This window comes from Pygoscelis adeliae, unplaced genomic scaffold (genome assembly GCF_000699105.1).
Source record: "Pygoscelis adeliae isolate BGI_AS28 unplaced genomic scaffold, ASM69910v1 Scaffold79, whole genome shotgun sequence".
Taxonomy (NCBI): Eukaryota; Metazoa; Chordata; class Aves; order Sphenisciformes; family Spheniscidae; genus Pygoscelis; species Pygoscelis adeliae.
Genome location: NW_008825532.1, coordinates 5,217,968 through 5,237,888, shown reverse-complemented (window position 1 = coordinate 5,237,888; position 19,921 = coordinate 5,217,968). Strand labels below are relative to the sequence as shown.

At 50.6% G+C, this 19,921-nt stretch overlaps 2 protein-coding genes across 2 annotated transcripts in view; one reads left to right on the top strand and one right to left on the bottom strand.

The window, feature by feature from the left end:
- The window catches only part of ARHGEF6 (Rac/Cdc42 guanine nucleotide exchange factor (GEF) 6), a 41,931-nt gene extending 34,435 nt beyond the window's left edge, over positions 1-7,496 (top strand). The window contains exons 17-22 of the mRNA XM_009331717.1: positions 690-710; positions 1,518-1,611; positions 2,598-2,687; positions 3,489-3,588; positions 4,479-4,533; positions 5,182-7,496. Coding sequence (XP_009329992.1) covers positions 690-710; positions 1,518-1,611; positions 2,598-2,687; positions 3,489-3,588; positions 4,479-4,533; positions 5,182-5,322 — 501 coding nt within the window. The 3' untranslated portion in view covers positions 5,323-7,496. The remainder of the gene's footprint in view (positions 1-689; positions 711-1,517; positions 1,612-2,597; positions 2,688-3,488; positions 3,589-4,478; positions 4,534-5,181) is intronic.
- Positions 7,497-12,152: 4,656 nt separating this feature from the next.
- Positions 12,153-18,895, bottom strand: CD40LG (CD40 ligand). The gene is made up of 6 exons (XM_009331718.1): positions 18,686-18,895; positions 16,779-16,916; positions 15,448-15,493; positions 15,087-15,143; positions 14,724-14,786; positions 12,153-12,710 (listed from the first exon to the last, which is right to left on the bottom strand). Exons 1-6 carry the CDS (start codon positions 18,839-18,841, stop codon positions 12,340-12,342), a joined length of 831 nt encoding a protein of 276 aa, XP_009329993.1. The 5' UTR covers positions 18,842-18,895; the 3' UTR covers positions 12,153-12,339.
- Between the last annotated feature and the right edge of the window lie 1,026 nt (positions 18,896-19,921).

Genomic DNA, 19,921 nt, shown 5'->3' with positions numbered 1-19,921 from the left:
TCAGGATTCAGGACTTTGCTGGCCAGACCTGCAGGAGAGCCGCATGGCTCCCTGTGCCGAGCATCCCAGGGATGGGACCCTCCGCGGGGTGTGCAGGGAGCTCCCCGTCCTGCCAGCAGAGCTGGCATCAGCTGCGCTGATGCCTGACGCTGTCAGGTCTCCAGTGAGGATGGCAGGTCCCCTTTGAGAAGATGCAGTTCTGGGAGATTGTCACCAGGGTGGGCAGAGCATCCCATTGTCCTGGCAGGGTTGGGTTGAAGACCGCAGGACTGGTGTTGAGCACGGGGCCAGACCCCAAGCTGCTCCCCGGGGCTCGGATGGAGCCGGGCGCCTGGGGTGGCTGCAGCATTGGCTAGCGTCAATGGGTCCTGCCTTTTTAAGCACCGTTTTAGACAGCCAACATCTGCAGAAACCTACTACTAACCGAGGAAGCATGTTCTCTATTTTGATGTGTTTAGAGTGTATTAATGCCCACTTACCATGCGTTTCACATGTAATTTTTTCAGTTTTGCATGACACCGTGCTCCTTTGCATGTTGATAGTGCTCTAAAACCAGTACGGAGGGTGTGCCACATTAATCACAAGACTAACATTTAAATGTGTTTTAGAATTGTGGATTTAATGGACTTGGTCAATACAATCATCAATCTCTCACACTCATCTTCTCTTTCTTTGCATATTCATTGTAGAGGATGTCTTATATCTTAAAGGTAAGGGTAGATACATCTCTTTGGCTTATCATGGCAAAGAATGCTTGTTCCTCTTCACCCTTCTTGTGCTTGCATGACCCTAATTTTGCCTGTCTGTATTGGTAAGTTATTGTGAGAGTCAGTGGCGACTGGCAAATATATTTTGAGATAAGTCTCAAGAAGGATTTAGTATTATGGTACTTAAACTTCCTGGCATGCCTCTTCTCCTGCTTAAAATCCATCTTGCATGTAACCTACTAATACACTAATTCTCTCCATATCAGCAAGACTTGTAACTCTGTGAAGGAGATAAAAGCTTGTGTTTCTTACTTGTGGAGTCATAGCAAACACTAACTTTGTGTGTATTTGTTTGTTCTCTGTGTATGTGTGTGGGGGATTTATACTCTCAAACGAATCATTTGGAAACAGCGTCATTTGCCGACTGTTTTATATTAGAAGTCAAATTGAGTCAAGGAAATAAACAACGTTACAGGGTTTCTTAATAAAGACCACAGAGTTGGTGAGGAGACTAAAAGTGCTGTGAATGTGTTTCAATTCTTTGGCTGAAGGGTCTTAGCCAAGGGTTGAATTCACTAAAGGAGCTTGTCCTGTCCCAGACTTGCAGGTGCAATTCCCACTGCTGTGCCAGGGAGCAGTGGGCCACAACTGGGAAAAGCAAAAACTATAATTTTCCCCAATTTTGTCATTGTCTGCTTTGTAGTTCTCTAATGTGTTGTGCGAAACGTGGATAGCTGCATTCAGCTGTGCTGCTCTCCTGTTTGAGCTGCCTTTGGTTCTGGTTAAACACAAGAGTCTGTTTCTCTGTAGGATTCCAGCAAAAGTCCAAAAACAATGAAGAAGTTTCTTCCAAAAAGGAAAACTGAAAGAAAACCATCTGATGAAGAGTTTGTTATTCGGAAAAGTAAGTGGTGTATTTTTCTCTTCTTTTTGGAGGTTTCTGCATGCTCGGTGATCTCCACGGGACTTTGAGAACAGCCTTTCTTACAGTGCAGGATGCGACAGGATGCTCACGTTGTGAGCAAGCCTATGTGCTGCTGAGCACGGGAGGCTTCTGGAAGCGCACTGGTCCTCAGCCTCTGACAGATCCCCTCCCAGTCACAACTACCAGGCATGCTACCACCCTCCTCGTGATTGCTAGCACAAGATCATGTGGTTGTGGGTGGTCTTGTTCTGCCTACGAAGCCAAGGAACTACTTCAAAGTAGTTAAAAGCTGCAGTAAAACTGCACATCAACAGTCATCAAAATATATCTGAGAGCTGGAACAAACCCTCACCTGACCATGCCAGCAGGTCCTGGAACAGTTTCCATGGGGGACCAAGGAACAAAAAAAGACCCCATCCCTGCAGGGGTGTTCACCTGCAAAGAGGGACGTTCTGACAGCTCCCTGAAGTCCACTTGGGATGCTCCTCAGGGTTTTACATGAAAGGCCATGTCACCCGGCAGTGAGCTGCTACGGTGTACAGCCTGAAGGTCAGTTGTCTCCCTCGAGAAGACAGCGCTGAGCTAGGGCTGGAAATGAAGACTTCACGTTTCCAAGTCTGCTCTGATGCGCCTGTACGGGACCCCTCCTAGCAGGGCTGCTCTGGCTACCCATCTCACGGTGCTCCCTGCACCCAAAGCCAGGCATCACCCCCCCAAGTTTTGCTGAGATGAGCAGCTGGAAGTGCATTTTTGTACCGTTTAATCATGGTGCTCAATGCCACGTTATGTTGCAAAGGCCAGAAAACAGAAAGGACCTCAGAAAGGAATTAGGCAAAGTCCCAGAGACAGTGTCAGCCAAGGAAACAACACGCTCTTCTCTTAAGGGACTTGGGAGCGAAGGCTGGGAGAGATGAAGCCAGAGCACTTTGTTTTTTGTGATAGCTGTTATTTGCAATATTTTACAGGTACAGCTGCGCTGGAAGAAGATGCTCAGATCCTGAAGGTGATTGAGGCATACTGTACCGGGGCAGGCTTCCAGCAAGCTCTCAGCTCAGGTGGGCACACAACCAGATTATTTACTTCTTACTCTGCCTGCAACACTGATAACCCCTCTGGGAAAAAACAGATGGTTGCATCATACAGCAACGAGACTCATGCTAGGAAACTGTGTGGTGTTCAATCTTCAAGATAAGGGAGCTTCATCTACCTAGTGGTTTAGTTGCCATTGTTTTTCTTCTAAACACAGAGAATGAAGCAGGTAGGAGGGCAGATGAGACACAGCTATTTCACCAGCACTTGTTAGGAATTAAGCAAACCTAGTCAGTGCCTTGTGGCTGTCAGCACTGAAAACCTGATGGTAATCTCAGGTTGCATATAGCTTTAGAAAGGAAGCATGAATATTATCTCTCAATCAGCTGCGTGTTTAAGAACAAGTTGTTTCATAAGAACCTATCTAACATCTTCAACTCTGGAAATATAACTATTTATCATTGCTGGTGAGATGTCAAATTAAATCACTGAACTATCAAATAATGGTACATTTAAAAAAGGGGCCGTGGTACTTAAGAGAGCTCTTCAGCCTAATGGAGTTATGTCATTTATAAGTCATGATGTAGCTTTAGGTGCAGTGAGCACTCTTGAAAACTTTCCACTTGCTGCTTTAGCTCTAGGGTAGCGGTAGGTATAAGCTCGTATTTTAACTGTGGCAGATAGCCGGCGGCTGCTCAAGCCCCCGTGTCCCCAGCCTGCCCCAGGCTTGCAGAGGAGCAGGGAGAACGAGGCCGCTGTCTCCAGAGCGGCGTGGGCATCAGAGAAAGTCTCTCTTTATCTTCCTGATGAGTAATTCTTGTACACAGGCTCCCGTAAAGACTCCATCCCCCAAGTCCTTCTTCCTGAGGAAGAGAAAATCATCATAGAGGAAACACGAAGCAATGGCCAGACTGTCACAGAGGAAAAGTAAGTGCAGCTGCTTTTCACTTGCAGATTCCCTTGTCGCTTTTTGGAAGGACGTTAAAAACTAACGCGCTCTCCTTCTGCATCTCTGCAGAGGAGCGGGGCTGGTGTCACTGACCGCTGCCTTAGTCCTGGCGAGAACCACTGGGCTATTTCAGTTGCTTTTTTGTCCCTTTTTAAGAGCAGAGCTGCCTTCCCAGCTGCTCTGACGTGACTGTAGCCCTCTGGGAGTCTGTGTGCCGGGTCCCAAGAGCCAGTTTATCAAGTCCCAGAGCTTATCCGGATGTAGCTAATGGGGTCAGGGAGGACAGAACCAAACAAGTGGCTTTTTTTTTTAACTACTGACATACTGGGCTGCTGCTGCCCCTCAGGAGCCTGCTGGGTGATGCTGTCTGTGAGTGCTCCCGGCCTGTTACGTAGCTTCAGCATCTGGGTGGCTGCGTTGATCCTCTCCTTTTCTAACCCAGACAGTGCATTCCTTTCATGCTTGTTTTTTTGCAGCATAACCTCAAGGAATCAAGGCCGTTTTACAAAAGACGCTCAGGCATTTCCAGTTTTAAAATAATTGTTATTTATTGCAGTAGTGTAAACAAGGAAGCCAAAGCCACAGATATTTGTTGATAACTTAAAGATAGCAGAACAAGGTATTTTTCTTGAGTTTTGAGAAGAGAGCCCTGAATTTTGGACCGGTGGCCTATAAATGCTCCTGGGCTGTGTTTCCAGAGTCCTCTCAGGGGCAGCAGCAATAGCTGCAACCTGATGCTTGCAAAGCAGAAGCTGGAAGCACCTTCCCATCAGCGCCTCGCTCACAAAAGCTCCCATGCTGTTGCTGTTTTGCTGCACTCCAGCTCTTTTTATTTCTTTTTTTTTTTTTTTTGCATTACTCTTTGCAGGAGCCTTGTTGACACGGTTTATGCACTGAAAGATGAAGTCAAAGAACTGAAGCAGGTAATTTGAGCGGTTTTGTTTGTGCTGGCTGTTCTGGGTCGTTGACTTCAACTGGTCGGTGCCCAGGAAGAGTCTTGCTGATGCTGGTGCAATCCTGCAGCTCCCTGAATCAGCATTAGTTTTCTTTTTATTTCGCTCCCTGAATCAGCTCACCACGCAGTCCCTTGGGCACCAGAGCCAGCAGGAGGGAAGGAGTAGTTGGTCTTTGTCGTAACATGAAACTTTCCCCCTACTCTAAAAGCTGAACTTGACTGTTCATTTTATTGGGGTCTGGTGGATCCCAATTCTTGTAGACTCGGAGGAAGTACGTCCTCCCTCCAGCCGCAAGCCTGGAGGTGGGAGAGACCATCCCAGGAGAACAGGGTCCTCCAACCCAGGCTCAAGTTAGGTTTCCGGGAGGATGCTTCTGCCTGCTCAAAGTCACTGGGACTTTGGTGCAGGTCTGTAAGGTAGTAAGGGTCTGCTTGAGCAGATCGGACCACAAGTAACCCGTGTTGTTCATCCTCACAAGCAGGCAGTGACCTGTCAAATGTCTGTGGGATGTCATCACCTCTGAGCCGCCGGGCAGCCAGGCGTGTGGAAGTACCTCACTGCATAAAGTGCATGGGCATTAACTGCATCTTTATTCCTTTATTTTTCCCCTCGCAGGAGAACAAAAGGATGAAACAGTGTTTGGAGGAAGAGCTTAAATCCAGGAAGGATTTGGAGAAGCTGGTTAGAAGGCTGCTGAAACAGACGGACGAGTGTGGCAGGGAGGACACGGGGCGCAAGTCGTCCCTGATCGCCTGAATTCGGGGAGAAGCTGCTGGCAGTGGTGTGTGACCTCAGGTGTTTCTTGGGAAGCGGAACTGGATCCTTTGCCTCTTCTTGCTCCTTATTTTGTTGGTTTGGGGAATTTTGTTACCAAAAAAAAAGTCATAGAGAAAAAAAATAGTTTTTCTTCCATCCAGTAAGAAAATAAACCAGAAACAATCCATCACAATTAAACCAGTAAGCAAGCGGTCCATGATTCACAATTCATCTGCAGCAACTAATACCTCATCGTACCTGCTACTGGGAGCAAATACAAACTCTGCTAATGACTGCCGCTCACAAAGGGTTTGGCAGCAGTTTCCTAGAGGAAGCTTAAGCACTTTTTAATGCTTTCATTCTTTTCAAAAGCACCGGTACCTATTTATTGAATGAAAACATTAGGCATTAGGTGGCATTGAGCAGAAACCAAAAAGCACCGTGCTCCTCTTTTCAGATAATCACAACTGGGGAAGCTTTTCCCATCCACCTTCTTTTTCCCCATTAGTTGACTGTAGCGAACTAGAGCCCAGCAATACTGTGGTTCCCGTGTGGCCTTGATACTGATTAAAACGTGCAATTAACATGAAGACATTTGAACTCCTTGGGGAAGTCAGATCTGGAGCACCTGTCAGAGCGCATGGGAAGGTATGTTGCACAGTACTGCCTCCTAACAGCTCGTGATTAGCACAACAGGTAACTGCTGTTCTGCCCCCCCATCCCTTTTCTTATGCATGACCTATAACTCCTACCCCCTGCTTTGTTTTCACATTGAGTGTCCAGGTATCGTATGAGTTTATAGTTTTGCTGTGCTTCCCCTTGCAGGACATGCTTCTCTCTGTATGAAATGTAAACACCGCTTGACAACAACAACAACCCCCAAATGTGCTGGTTCCCTGCTCCCTTCTGCCCACGTTAGGCTCTCCATCACTCCTTCCCAAAGGCTGGGAATGTAGCCAACGGCCACATCTCCCACATGGCCCCAAAGGGGCTTTCTGCTAGGAAAAAGGAACTTTCTCTTGGGATAGGGCTGGAACGCTCCTAGGGCAAGGACGTGCAACACCCTTCCAGATCCCTGCACAGCTCCTCGAACACAGCACACAGGCAACATGCATATGTATCGGCTATCTTCATCTTATTTGGTGTTATACCCTAGTTTAGAACTGGTGTTTTCCTTCCTTCCTTAGCAGCATTATAAAAGTAACCTTCTGTTAAAGTTAATGATAAGTCTTATGTATATCCCAGGGCAGCATGGTCCCAGGGTGTGCAGACACACCGCAGCTCATTACAGTCATACCGTTACGTTGGTCATGAAGGACATAATAGAGGCAATAATTACAAGTGCCTCCTTGCAATTAAAATTTAGCCAGTTTGGGGAGAGCTAGACTCCAAAACATCACAAGGAGTGTAGAAAGAAACTCTCTTTAAATCTAAGCTGTTTCTAGGACAAATCAGAGGTCTTTTTTGCTCTGGCTACATTTGCCATCTCCAGAGCATCCCAGCTGGATGGCAGCTCCCTGCATCCCCGCCCAGCATGCAGTTGAGCAGTTTGGTCAGCAGTTAAGCCCTACTGTGCTCGTTAATTGTTTTCCAGGATAACGACCTTTGCTGCACACCGAGCAGCTCACGCTGCTGTTCTGGGATGCCATGCCCAGACAGCCCGGCATTGATCGGTCCTGCTGCCTGCCCGAAGGCGGGCTGGGGACCGGGCTCGCGACATACAGCCAGTGCAAGGAAGCAAACCAAGGGCCGTTTACACTCCGAGGAGAGGGTAGAAATGTTTCCCTGCTGCCCCCCAGTTTAGTTGAAACCCGTGCTGTGTACATATGCATGTTTGTAAGATGTAATGTGATGGAGGGCACACTGGGACATTTTGGATCAAGCGTTTGTCAAGAGCTAGAAGCCAAAAAAGACAAGAAAATAAAAAGGAAAAGAAGCCATGCCAGATGGACAGCAATGTTTCCATATTTACTTTGTTTACAGTGCTTTGTAAATAGGTTCCAGTGAGTCTGTCTTTAGGTGGATGTTGTGTCAGCTGCCTTCCAGTTTATCTTTGTCATGTAGGTTTATTTACTGTAACTACTTATGCAAGTTCAACTTTTCTAACATGTTTTTATTTTGAACAGTTTTTTAATTGACATTTTCAACAAATAAAGAAGGATAAAAATTGCTTCTTAGCACTCGGTGCTGCTTCATTTGTTTCCACCACAAAAGCAAAGCCAGTGCTTGCTCTGGGCTTCCCTGATTTTCTCAAAATGCCCATGGCTGCATCATCCACCCTCCGATTTACTGGATGCTGGTGCGAATGGTGATGCTGGCACTTGGGCTGTTGCTCCCACCATCACCCGGCCCTGCAGCAGGGAGGGCACCTGGTCCCCGGGGAAGGAGATGCATTTCCATCCCTCAAGCCCTGCTTGCACTCTGCTAACAAGGATGCTTTATGGAGAACTAGCTGCTCTCCGCTGCACCGGTGGGTTGCTGTAGATAAGTGACTTCCTGCTTGAGATTTTTTTTTTAGTTAGTAGTATTTTTTTTCTGGAGATTAGGTGTGGTGACAGGATTTCCTTTGGTCTACCGCTTGGACAAGACCTCTCCTGCACACTGGTATTTTTAACTCTTTGGTAGAGCCATGCCTCACTCTCAGCCTGCAGCTGAAGTGGGAGGATCGAAGGCAGGAGGGCCGGATCCTGCTCTCCCTCCCCAAACACATCGGTCGGAGCGGGAAGAAGAGCAAGCAAAAAAAGGGAACACCGGCCTTGGGCACAAGTGATGTTTTGGGGAATTATTGCAGAGCTGCATCCAGACCCAGGCACCCCAGAGCCTGCACTGGGCAGAAGAGCAAGGAGGAGGCATCCCCCAGGCTCATTTTGGAGGGAGCATCTCCACTCCTGGGTCCCATGAGGCCAGATTCAGGCCTTAACCAGAGACCCTCTGTCCTGCTCTCCTACTGAATATGGGGTATTTGGCCCCTTCTCTTATGCCAGCTTCCAAATGGCCCCTTTGCATGACCCATCTCCAACACAGGCAGCACCAGCATCCTCCAAGCAATGGGGTTTGGCTCCAAATGACCATCAATGTGAAAAAACAGAAAAAAAAAAACCCCAACAGCTTAATCTGCGCAGCCCAAACCACTGCCATGGTTGGGGATGCCCTGGAGGTGCCTGCTTGCAGGGGGCTGCTCCCACTGGCCACCCCAGTACAGCATCGCTCCACAGCACGAGTGCCCCCAAGCCCAAACTGAAAGGAGGGGGAGAAGTCTCCATTGCACCCCAGTAGGGGTGCACGCAACAGATTTGGCCTCCTGGAAGAGATGGAGGCAGCTCCTTGAAAGACATGGAGACCCTGCCCCAACCAAGAGAAAGGGCTGGGGGGAGCTGGCGCTGAGCAAGGGGTGCCGAGGCAAGGCTGGCACCCAGGCACATAGTGCCTAACTGGGGAGTGGGATTAAAAAAGAAAAAAAAAGACCCCAAACTAGTGCACAGAGATGCCAGGACAGACTTGTCACCCGAGCAGCCACCATGCACAGCCATGCAGCATGTGGACGGCCGTCCTCCAGCTCATGCTGTCCGGCAGCCCTGAGCTCAGTGGCACAAGCTGGCGAGACCCTGCTTGGAAACCAGTATCACAACCTTTTTTTGAGGAAAACAAAAAATCAAAATCTCCTTTCTTATACAAAACTGAAAAAAAAAAAAAAAAATTTCCCAGTGAGTTCAGTGTGTCTTGAGCCGTGCAAGCACCTTTTCCAGCAGACGACCGTGCCACTGCTCACTCCTGTTGCTGCTCACCCATGACCCCATTCCCCGTGCCAGTCCTGCTGATGTGCCCCACGTACTCATCACCCTCACATCCCCTTCTCCCTTCTTTGCTCAGAAAGAAGAAAAAAAAAAATCATTTCAGACACTGTGAAATCCACAGCCCAAGGAGTGACAGAGAGGCCCCACGTCAAGGGAAAAATCAATGTATTGATGACCTTCAAACTTTCCACGGGGAGAGGAAACCTGTGCCCGCCACGGCACCGGGCAGGGGCCAGGGAGGAGAACAAAGCCGCTCAGGAGAAGGCCACAGCTCGATGGTAGCAATCGCATCTCCTCCCCTCCCACACGCTACCTCATGTCTGAATCCCACGGGCTATTTTTGGCAAGCGAAGAAACAGAGGCAAAAAACAAAAGCCCCAGGAAAGGCAGCAGCACGGGCAGGGGAGGCGGCAGCTGGCATCTGCTCCTCTTGCTGCAGAATTTATTGAGCTGTTTTATGCCTTTTTTGTTTGTTTGTTTTCTTCTCCCCTTTTTAATTGTTTCCCCCAATGATACATGAAAATCTATTTCTCCTGCAATTTGCAGCTCCCGAATCCTCTCTCAGAGATTTGGGCTGGGGATTGCAGCCCAGCCCAAACCCTCTGGCCGGTGCTCCCGGCCACCAAAGCTGGGGGACCACGGGGGGGTTCAGGGCTATGTACTGATCTTGTTTTCCCCTCATCCATGACTAACAGCATTTCTGCTCCCTAAAGATTTTGGGCACCTGAGAGCAGCCACGCATGCGCTCCCCTGAGCTCTCCCCCCCGCCACTCCCTCCCTGCTGGCTTTTTCCCCTTTCTCAGACCATGCCAGTTGGCACAGTCTTCGGTTTCTCCTGTGGCTCCCACCCACACTCCCACCACGGCCGGGCACCTCCATCCCCCATGGAGGTTTGGGCCCCCCCAGCCATACCAGCGCTGCCTCCATGAGCCCGGCCCACAGGGGCTAGGTGGGTTTTGGCAGCGGCAGGGATGTGGTCGGACCCACACCACTGCAGGAGGTGGTGGGATCCATGCCACCGCAGGAGGCAGTGGCCTCCCAGCCCCTGCCACTCCACGCACAGCATCCCACCTTGTCCCTCTGCTCTAAAGTGGAGACATTCCTGCAGGCTCCGTGACCTTAGGGCAGGCAGGAATAGTCCTTTTCCAGCCAGGTGTCCTAAATCCCCTTAAATTAGCCCCCACCCCTCTGCTCCACAGCTGTGCCAGGGGCTCCAGCCCCGGTGCCCGGTTGCCTTCCAGAACTGCCTGGCCCTGGCACCCCAACATGCCCCAAGGAGCAGGGTGGGATGACTGACCCTGGAGGCTTTTGGGACTGTCTGTCCCCACTGTGCCCCTCAGTGCCACCCCACTGCCCTCTCGGTCCCCAGACCCCAAGCAGGACCCCAGGAAATCCTACCCTGGGGCTGAGAAGGGTGAGCGGCGTTCAAAGCATACAAAGCACCCTGTCTCTTAATTCATAAATTGTATTAGTTGTAGGGTGACAGTGGACAAAACCCCACACTTGGGAAGGGGGAACCATGGATGCTGAAATACGCTGCAAAACACAGCTACGGCCACGCACAGTCCCTTGGCACACAGTCCCTCTCTGTTTACCAATATAAGACCATTTTAGTTAAATAAAGAATTTTTATACATGGTGTCAGACAAGAGCGGTCCATTCCCTGATGAAGTTAGGCAGTTTTGGAGAACAGCCAACAAATACATATTAAATTATAGTAAAACCAGACTGGCTCTGAGCTCTCCTCTACTGACTTTGGGAGGGGGCCATGCCGGGCACCCAGCACTGCACTGAGCTGTGCAAAGACTGCCCTGTCCGTCCCGGCAGTGGTGGCACTCGGGCACTGTGTTAGGACCAGACCTGCAGCCTCCAGCCAAGCAAATCCTAAGGACTGCCCAAATCTGAAAGCTAATCCACTTGCAATTCTGTTGGCTTCCAGGAGTATTTCCAAACTTTTGCACTCCGACAAGCGTGGCCTGTATCACCAAGTGCTCCAAGCTTGCTGCCTTTGGCATCTTATCTTTAGATGCTTTTAAAAAATGCTGCAGCAACATCCTTGTGCCCTGCTGTTTCTCAGCTCACCTTCCCTGTGGGCCAAGCTGGAGAACAGGGTCAGGGAGACCCCAGTGTGCAGTGTCACCCAGGTACCCCCTGCCCAAGAGGGGGTCTTGCCCATCTGCACAGTCCTGCTCTCTTGGAGCTCCAGGAAAAGTGCCGCTGTGGGCACATCCTCACTGAGGACAGCCAGAAGCTGCTCTGCACATGCATCTTGGAGGGCTTGGGAAGAAGCAGTTGGTCCTGCCACCCCTGTGCTTTTCTGGTCCTCCTCCTAGGGTAGGAGGGGTCTCAGGAGAGGAGGCAGGTCCAAATTTGATGGTGTGGCCAACACCCCTTCCACAGGGGAGTGAAATGGTCCACAGGCAGAGGGTCCTCTACCTGCAAAGATGGGAGGAGGACAGTCTGCCGCGCAGATTCGGGTCACCGAGAGCAGGGCACCGCTGGTGCCTTACCTGCACTTTGGCTTGAAATCAACAGTCCCCGCTTGGCCACCGATTGCCCCTCTGATGCGGGGTGATTGTCACCACGTGTGAATCCGGCCAAGGCAGTGTCACCCTAAGCAAGAAGTCTGGTTGAGTTTTGTAGGTAGGCATGGGTGGAAAAAAAGGGGTTCTCAAGATAAAGCAGACAGTTAGGGTGGCAATGATGCATCACCAGCAGCTAGCACCTAAGGACAGCACTTGGCTGATTGATTCCTTTAGAAGAGACGTTCCTAAGCCTTTTAATGTTTTTCCGTTGATGTTTTGTAACCAGATTGGTATGGGAGATATGTATGAACCTAACTTGGCTGGAGCGCCCTGAGCCATCCTACGTTGTTAGGAAAGAAACGTTGATGGTAGAGTTTGCTAAATAAAGCTCTTGTGACATAACGGGGACATCCACCCTGCCAGGCGCGCGGGGCACGGTGGACCCAGACACACAACACCAGTACGTACCAAACCGTTGGCAACGAAAGAAAAAAGCAAAGCGCAAACAACAACAGCTTCAAACTTTGTTCCATTTGTGTTCTCAGGGCCCCTTGGCCCTCATTAATAAATAACAAAATATACAAATTAAGAAACAAGAAAACCAAAGAGGCAGAGGAACATAAATACGGGAAACAGGGAAAGCCACTTTGCTCAAAAAAGTCGGGCTGGACCCCCAGCTCGGGGCGGCCCCCTCCTCACTACAGCTTGAAGATGCCGAAGTAAGTGCTGCCACGGCTGTAGTTCACTCGTCTTGAGTCTGTCACATTGACAAAGACCATATCGCCTTCCCGGAGCTTGAAGACGCCTCCCTCCCGGATGGACTGGAGGTCGCAGAAAGACATGGAGGTGCTGTGTGTGTCTAGTCCCTTCAGCAAGAGACGGTCCTCTTCCATGGGGAGATACAAATAAATATAGAGGGTGAAGGGTGCCGAAGTTGCTGCCTTGGTGCAGAAGCTGACTTGGGAGTAGATGTAGTAGAGCCCTGCTTCCTTCACCTTCAGTTTCCCGTCCTGGTAGGATATCGAGTTGTTGTTCATGGGACCATACATCGTCGTCTTCCACTCTAGCACTGTAGGGGGAAAGCATGGCAGATGAGCTGGGAGAAGGAGACATCCAGTTTGGCAGGTTGATTTTGGGGGGACACCACACAGACATTTGGTATCACAGCCTCTGTCTGCTGCAGGGTGTGGGGGTGGGTCCTGCCCACCCCAGGACACCATCCCCAGCCCAGGGGAGCAGGGTCCCCTTCCCCAAGGCCAGGACATGTTTAACCCGTGTTTCTGGTCACTGGCCTTGACACCCTTGAATCCATTTTGCGAGCAGAGGAGCATTTTGCTTCCTTCATCCAACCAAGTGGAAATGCTTAGGGTGGAGGATTGCACACAGTTGCCACCATGGGCCAAATACACCCATGTCCACCCCTGTAGGGTTGCTGGCTCCACAACTTTCAGCGGCACAGCCTCCGAGCCCTCAGAACACTGCCGAAACACACTGCAGCTCCTATCTTCAGAGGCACCCATCCCAGGGCACATCATAGTTTTTCCAAACTGGGTGCTGCCTTTCCTCCAAAGTCCCTCCTCCACTTGGCCTCCAGAGAAGGCGAGACTTCACCAAGGACGCACAAAAATGATTGTCCCGGAGTTTTGGTCCCTGGCAGGTGCAGAGCTAGAAGGGTCTTGCATGGCAAGTGCTGCCTCCCACCACCAGGACCACTGCCCACGCAGACCTGCTACTGGCATGGCTGTGGGGCACTACCGGTGCCATCGGAGTAGCTCAAGAACATGCACTCCCACTGGAGTCGGTACAGATAAGTCAATACAGAGGCCAGAAAACCATGGTCATAGGGGCTGAGCTCAGCACGACATCTGGGAGGGGTTTTGGACCTCCACCTTTCCCAGCCTACAGAGACACTTGTGAGAGGATCAGGGGTGAGCAACCCAGCTCCATGGGGAATAATGGGTTCGACCATCCCAGCCGAGTCCCAGTCCCCGCAGCGGGGCGGCACGGGTGGCCCTGGGGGAAGCCACACAGCCTGTGGTCCATGCCCATACATCCCGCAGGGATGTTTCCTCTGCTCTCGACTGCCGAGGCACAGAGCCGAGCTCCAGGCAGCTGCTGCTCTCTGGGCAATTTCAACCTGCTTTATAGGCTCAACAAATGCTTAAGCAGGGAGTTTTAAAATGCAGCGAGTTTCTTGCTTCTTTGATCTTATCTAACACTAAGCTTTCCACAGGTAGACTGAGCTTTGGGTGAAATGCTGCGTCAGAGATGGAAAGAGCAGTTGCCGATTACTGGCAGTTACTGCAGAATTATATCAAAAGTGTTCAGATTGCGAAATCCTTGCCAGATGGAGAGACTGACCTTGCAAGCTCTTACTCACTTCGGTAATCCTTGCTCTTTCAGGGTGTCCCTTAGCGAAGGCTACGCTGGGGGGTGGAGCTGCGAGAGCAACCATGGTCTATGCAGGGGAATGCACAAATGCAAATGGAGGTAGGACTCGCACACATTTCTCAAACCTAACAACGTGGCCATGGCTGTGAATAAGAGCAGCTTGTCTAAATCAGTTTGGAGCTACCTATACTGCAACCGTAAAGTTGTCAGCCAGCCCGTATTGCTACCAGGACCTATGATTAGATCAGCAGATACAATATGCCAGCAGAACCCTCCTGCAGCAGCCACACCAGCAAGGCATAGCCAGGAGCGCAAAAGCATTGTGTTTTGATCCCAAAAGAAAAGTGAGAGGTTGGTTTCCTTAAATACAAAGAGAAATCGTTTTCCTCTCATAAAAAAACACCATAAAGATTAAGCCATTGTGGTGCATTTCTAGGAAGGCATATATAAGGCTACTGAGGACAGCTGGCATGGGATGCGCGAGCCCCGTGTGGCACAGGTCCACGTGGTGACACCACCACTGGGAGGTTCCCTGTGCTTTGGGGACACGCTCTCGTGCTGGAGTTGTATTGTCCCGGTCCCTGCCCTTACAGAGCCGCAGGGCAGGATTGCAGGGTCCGGCTGCGGGGATGCACACTGCTGTGCCCCGCTGGCTTTCTGGCCAAGGCACTGCCGAGTGGGTCTGTCTTACCTGAGACTGTCTTGTTGCTCCTCTGACCTGCCAGGTGGGCTGCGATCGGCTGCCTCTTCTCCACTGCAATTAGGAAAGCCTGGTGTTATCGATGCCTTGGCACCTGCTGTCCCCCCCGGGCAGCACAGTTCCTCGCAGGGTCCATGGCACCTCCCACCCTTGGTATTTCTCTATGGGCCAAATCCAGTTCAGAGGCACAGTCTCCAAAGCCCCCCCAGGTTTGAGTGAGGCAGGATCTGGCCTCTGCTCAGCAACAACACTCAGTCGCCTTCGAGGTGGAGCCCCTGAGGGATAAAGCCCGTGGAGAAGACCATGCTACCTTGCCCACCATGGGAACAGGACCTGAACGTGCCCGCCCCTTACCTGCCATAGTTGTCTCGTTCTTGTGCATCAAATGGGGATGCTCACGGTGCTCATGGCCTGCAATGCAAAAAGGTCACGGATTTAACTTTGGATTAATTTTCGTCGACTCCAGGCAACGTGGCACCCAGAGCTGCCTGCCCTGGTGAGACAGCCATGCCCAGTGCCCCCCTCTGCCAGTCCCATGCCATGCACAGTCCCACCCCCATGAGGATGCTCTAACCCCGACCCCGTCCCCTGCCTCCATGCCGTGCCCTGGGGCACCGGTGGGCTGTTGGAGGGTGAAGGAAACCCCTTCCCCAGCCAAGCGACTCCTCCTGCCTCCAGCAAGCGACGGGTGCGCTGGTGGCACCAGGAAACTCACCTCTCTGCATTTCAAACTTGGGCTGCCCTTTACTGGCTCCCCCGTCCTGAAACAACAGCAAAAATATATGTTGGGTTTTTTTTTAAGATGTACAAATCAAGGATTTTGAAAGCCTCTATGTAAAGGATGCTCTGGCCATCACGCAGGTTGGTGCTGTTTGGCCCCGACAGCCCTACCAGCTCTTGGTGGAGGGTACCCAAAACCACAGAACCCTTCCAGCACCTTCCCCAGCATCACATACGGCCGGGGGATACGGCCATCACATCCCCATGCATCACAGCTGACCGGCTGTTTGCAGCAGGGGGTTTGTAGGGTTTATGCTCTTAGGTTTTATGCAATTAAAATGACGTGATGGGGAAAATTTATTTGAAAAAAAAGAAACAATCAAAAAAGTATCTCTTTTTCATTTAAAACCATGTTGGAGAGCCATGTTGTACATGCTGCCCAGCAAACCGGGCACATCTCTGCCCCTACAAGAGGGGGTTTTCAGGGCTGCTGAGCATCTCAGACACAATTTTCCGTTGTCAGTTGGGTACTGATGCAAACATGAAGGTTTAGCTGAGGCATTTGATGTCATCGGGCAGTGACAAAGTGGAAGAAATGTCCCTCTCCTGCCTGCTCTGGCCAGCACAGCCCCTCCTAAACAGCAAATTCAAGGGCTGAGCAGGCTGAGAGCACCTCATCCCTGGCGGGGCAGCCCTCAGCCACTCCGGGAGGATGTCACGGTGCAGGGTGGCTCTTTCGCACCCAAACGCGAGGAGCCACTGCACCGGCTGGAGGTGCCATCCCTGAGCCCATAGGGTGGCATTTGCACAGCATCCTCCTCTTCCTCGACAGCTGCCGGGAGCCGTGCCGCACCGCCTGGCCCAAGCCTTGCACTGTCAGCGACACCTGGGCAAACTTGGCGTAAAAGTGCTCCCAGCAGCAGGTGGCCGCAAGCATCCCCACAGCCACCCGGCACAGGATCGGAGCGAGGTGCCAGACAGCAGAAAAATCAACATTTTTCAGACTAGGATCAGAGCGCAGAGCCAGGGCAGCTGCAGCTCCAACCCTCCCACTGCAAGCCCCAAGCAACCCTCGGCATGCTGCAGCTGGGCGTGCTCTGACCAAGACCGTTTTGAGAAAAAAATGGATGAGATTTTTCAATGATATTAATATAATGAAAAAAGATGGTGTAAAAAGAATACAGTGTAAAAAAGGGCATGTACTATGCAGCCCCAAGGTAAAGGGCACCCATGGTTTTAAGAAAAAGCTTGGGGTGAAGCTGTGTGTGTGCCTGGGAGCCCCCCTCCACCTTCAGCAGGGTCTTTATCTGCCTAACAGCAGTGTACCTTGCACTGGAGGTCCTGGAAGCCCTTTAAAATCTTTTCACAGTCCAATAATGTCGACTTCTGACCTTCTGCCGTCTGACATTTCTGTACTTTCCTCAGGAAGATGTAATCTTCATTTAAGCTCAACACCTCTTCCATCTGCCGGCGGGGGAGAGAAGAGAGTGTGAATGGGATGTTAGTGGGAAAACTGCAATGGCTGGCAGCGGAGCCACGCTGTATTCCTGCCAGCAATAAATCGCAGCCTGGAAAGCTCAGGGTCAGTTGTTCAGCATCGGGATGAGCCGGGCAGACACACCGCGGGTACCAACCGCTCCCACCAGCCGCCTGACACAGCATCTGCACCCGCATCCGCTGGGAATTGCAGCCATGGGACTGACCCTGGCTGGCAGCGCTGGATGAGAGGAGGATTGCTCAGGATCCCGTCCTATTTCCTATCACCTTGATAATGAATTTAAATTTCCCACTCTGCCTTTTCCAAAAGGCAGGTGGCAAATATCCACCTGCCAGCATTTACAGACAGCAGCACAGAAATCTCAGCGAGTGGCTCGCTGCTGCTGTCCCAGTGGCCCCGGCATGCAGCTGGGACGCTCGCTCAGCCCCGCGCTGCCCTGCCCGTGCAGGGTGGCTTTTCATTTTTTCGGCTAGCTTATTGACTAAAAGAGCTGCCAAGAGAGCAAAACAACTTGTGGGTTGGGGCTGAATTCTGCCAAGAGCTTCAGATTAAAAAAAAATCAGAAAGCCAAAAAAGGGAAAAAAAAACCAAAACACTGATTTTTGAAATTATACCTGTTTTTTGTAAAAACCTGACATTCGGCTAAACAGTAAAGAGAAGTGCAGGCAGACATGAGGACACACAGCCTGGCAGAGCGCTCAGCGCAGGTAGCACTGGGATGTGGATGGTCAAGTTTGAAGCCCTGCCGCGAGCTATAAAGGCAGGTGAAACCCTCCTGCCACCCGTGACTGCATTTCGGCTGCCTCTGATCCTCTGCCACGGCCCTGTGCAGTCACGTTTCGCTCTGCTGGGGACCCTCTACTCACCCCTTCACCCCAGGCTGCAGTCTCCGTGCAGCAAAGTCCCCTTCCATCCCCCTGACTTTTAAGTCCCTCTAGCTCAGGATTGCTCTCCACCCTTGAAAATCAGAAGTCACCCACACACACTCAATTTCAGTTGAGACAACACATTTAAAAATCATTAATGATGATCTTATCATTGTATCTGGTAAGGAGAACTCATTCTGGGTTTTAGACACATTTCATTTCTTTAGCTGGTAGTCTTTTCTGGTTTGGAGGAAAGTAGCTTTAGATCGGTGATTTTAAATATCACGCAGTGTGGCTGCAGTCATGGCAACCTCAAAAACAGCTTTTCAGTTGTTGTTTTTTTTTTGTAAATATTGTCCCAAGTATGGGACAGGATCACCGATACTGTGCCTCTTCAAAAAAAGACAAAGTAAGATCCACTCTTTTCTTCCCTAAACAGAATGACAGCATCTGAAGTGAGATGTTGGTAAAATTCACACATGCAAACACTAAAAAAGAATTCATTTCTGGACCCCCCCCCATCCTCGCCATTAGCGTCACAGTGCTGCCAAGTGCTACGGCACCAGAAAAACAGCCAACGAGCCTAAAATAGCCACTTGTGTGTTTAAGCCACACTGTCCTCTCGCCGGACTGGCCATCAGCTGCCACGTTTGCTATTAACGGCTCTTCTTCATTGATCCATTCTCATTTTGTTAATGAAGGGAACAGATCTCTTCCTCAGCGTACATCTTAGTGTGGCTACTTCCACATCCATCCAGTGGCCAGCATCATGTTCTACCGTGTTCATCCTTTTGGTGAGCACATCTCGCCACAGGTGAAGGCTAATCACATTAGCAATCCAGCAGAGACAACCTTAATTCTACACTTACCTTATCCATCTTCATGTGAAGATACAAACAGAAGAGTACGGTCCCAATCATCTGTGCTACAATAAATACAGTGAGGAAGCCCATGAACATTTTCATGGTGCTGGGTGAGGTGCTGCTGATGGGTCGGGGCGTCGCAGGGCTGTAGGGTTCGTTCATCCTCCGTGCACGTTGCTGGGGCTCCTTCAAATGCGCTGCTTGCAAGTAGCATGAGAACTGTTGTGTGAGCACCCGCTGCTCAAGGGATACAGGTTGCAGCAACCTACACTTCCTGGAAAAAACTCTTCGTAGTGGGTAGGTTTGTTCACTACTGTCTCCCACAACAAAAAAGGTTGCTTAGACTTTCTTCTCTGGTGCACTTCCATGCTTTTTCCTACCGTTCTACCAGAAGCAGAGAGAGGTTCTTATTCCATATATTCATATTTACCCTCGAAACACTCCAGACTATGCCCCAGTGGTTTTTTCCTGCTGTGCATGAAAGCTTCATGGCAAGTTATCTTCAAAGAAATGAAGACCATGAATCTGTGGGCAGAGCTGCTGAACTGCAGTGTGGGCTTCCAGGGGCTAGGAAGCACTCAAAAAGTCAGTTGTTTCTCAAAAGGAGAAGAAAGGCTTTTTGCCCTCTGTTTCCTTCATGAGAAGAATGATTTTGCAGTTAAGACACTTGGCTGAGGCAGGTCGGTTGTGCTGGTTTCTGGACTTCCCTCGTGCTCCCCATGGGTGAAGTCTCTGCCTGGGTAGGCTGGATGATCCTTATGACCATCTCTACGGGCACTGGGACCCTAGCATGGGCACAGCTTTCATGCTCCTCAACAGACAGCAGGATTTCGGTTCTTGGTGCTTGGCCATCAGTTTGGAGAGAAGTTTTAAGCAGCTTTGTCGGTACTCCAGTGAGGTGCTCACCCTGCACCCAAGGGAACAAGCATGCTTAGACCCTGTCCCCGCCTAGCCATGTTACCTGTATTAATATATCTGAGAATGAAAAAGCCTGTTGGGGATACTGAGCACTCCTGCCAGCTGCTGACCTCCCAGCACCACCTCCATGCAACTCTGGGCAACTGTGTCCCCTCCATGTCCCCATGCCTCTCGAGCCAGCAGCAGGTTCTGCTGAGGTCCTGCCCCTGAGCCTTCCCTGCCCTGACTCGGAGCTCTTCAGGCATCCAACACTTGGTGTGGCCACGCACCACCGATACAATAATTTAGGGTAAATGCAGAGAGGTCCTCACTGCTTACAACAAG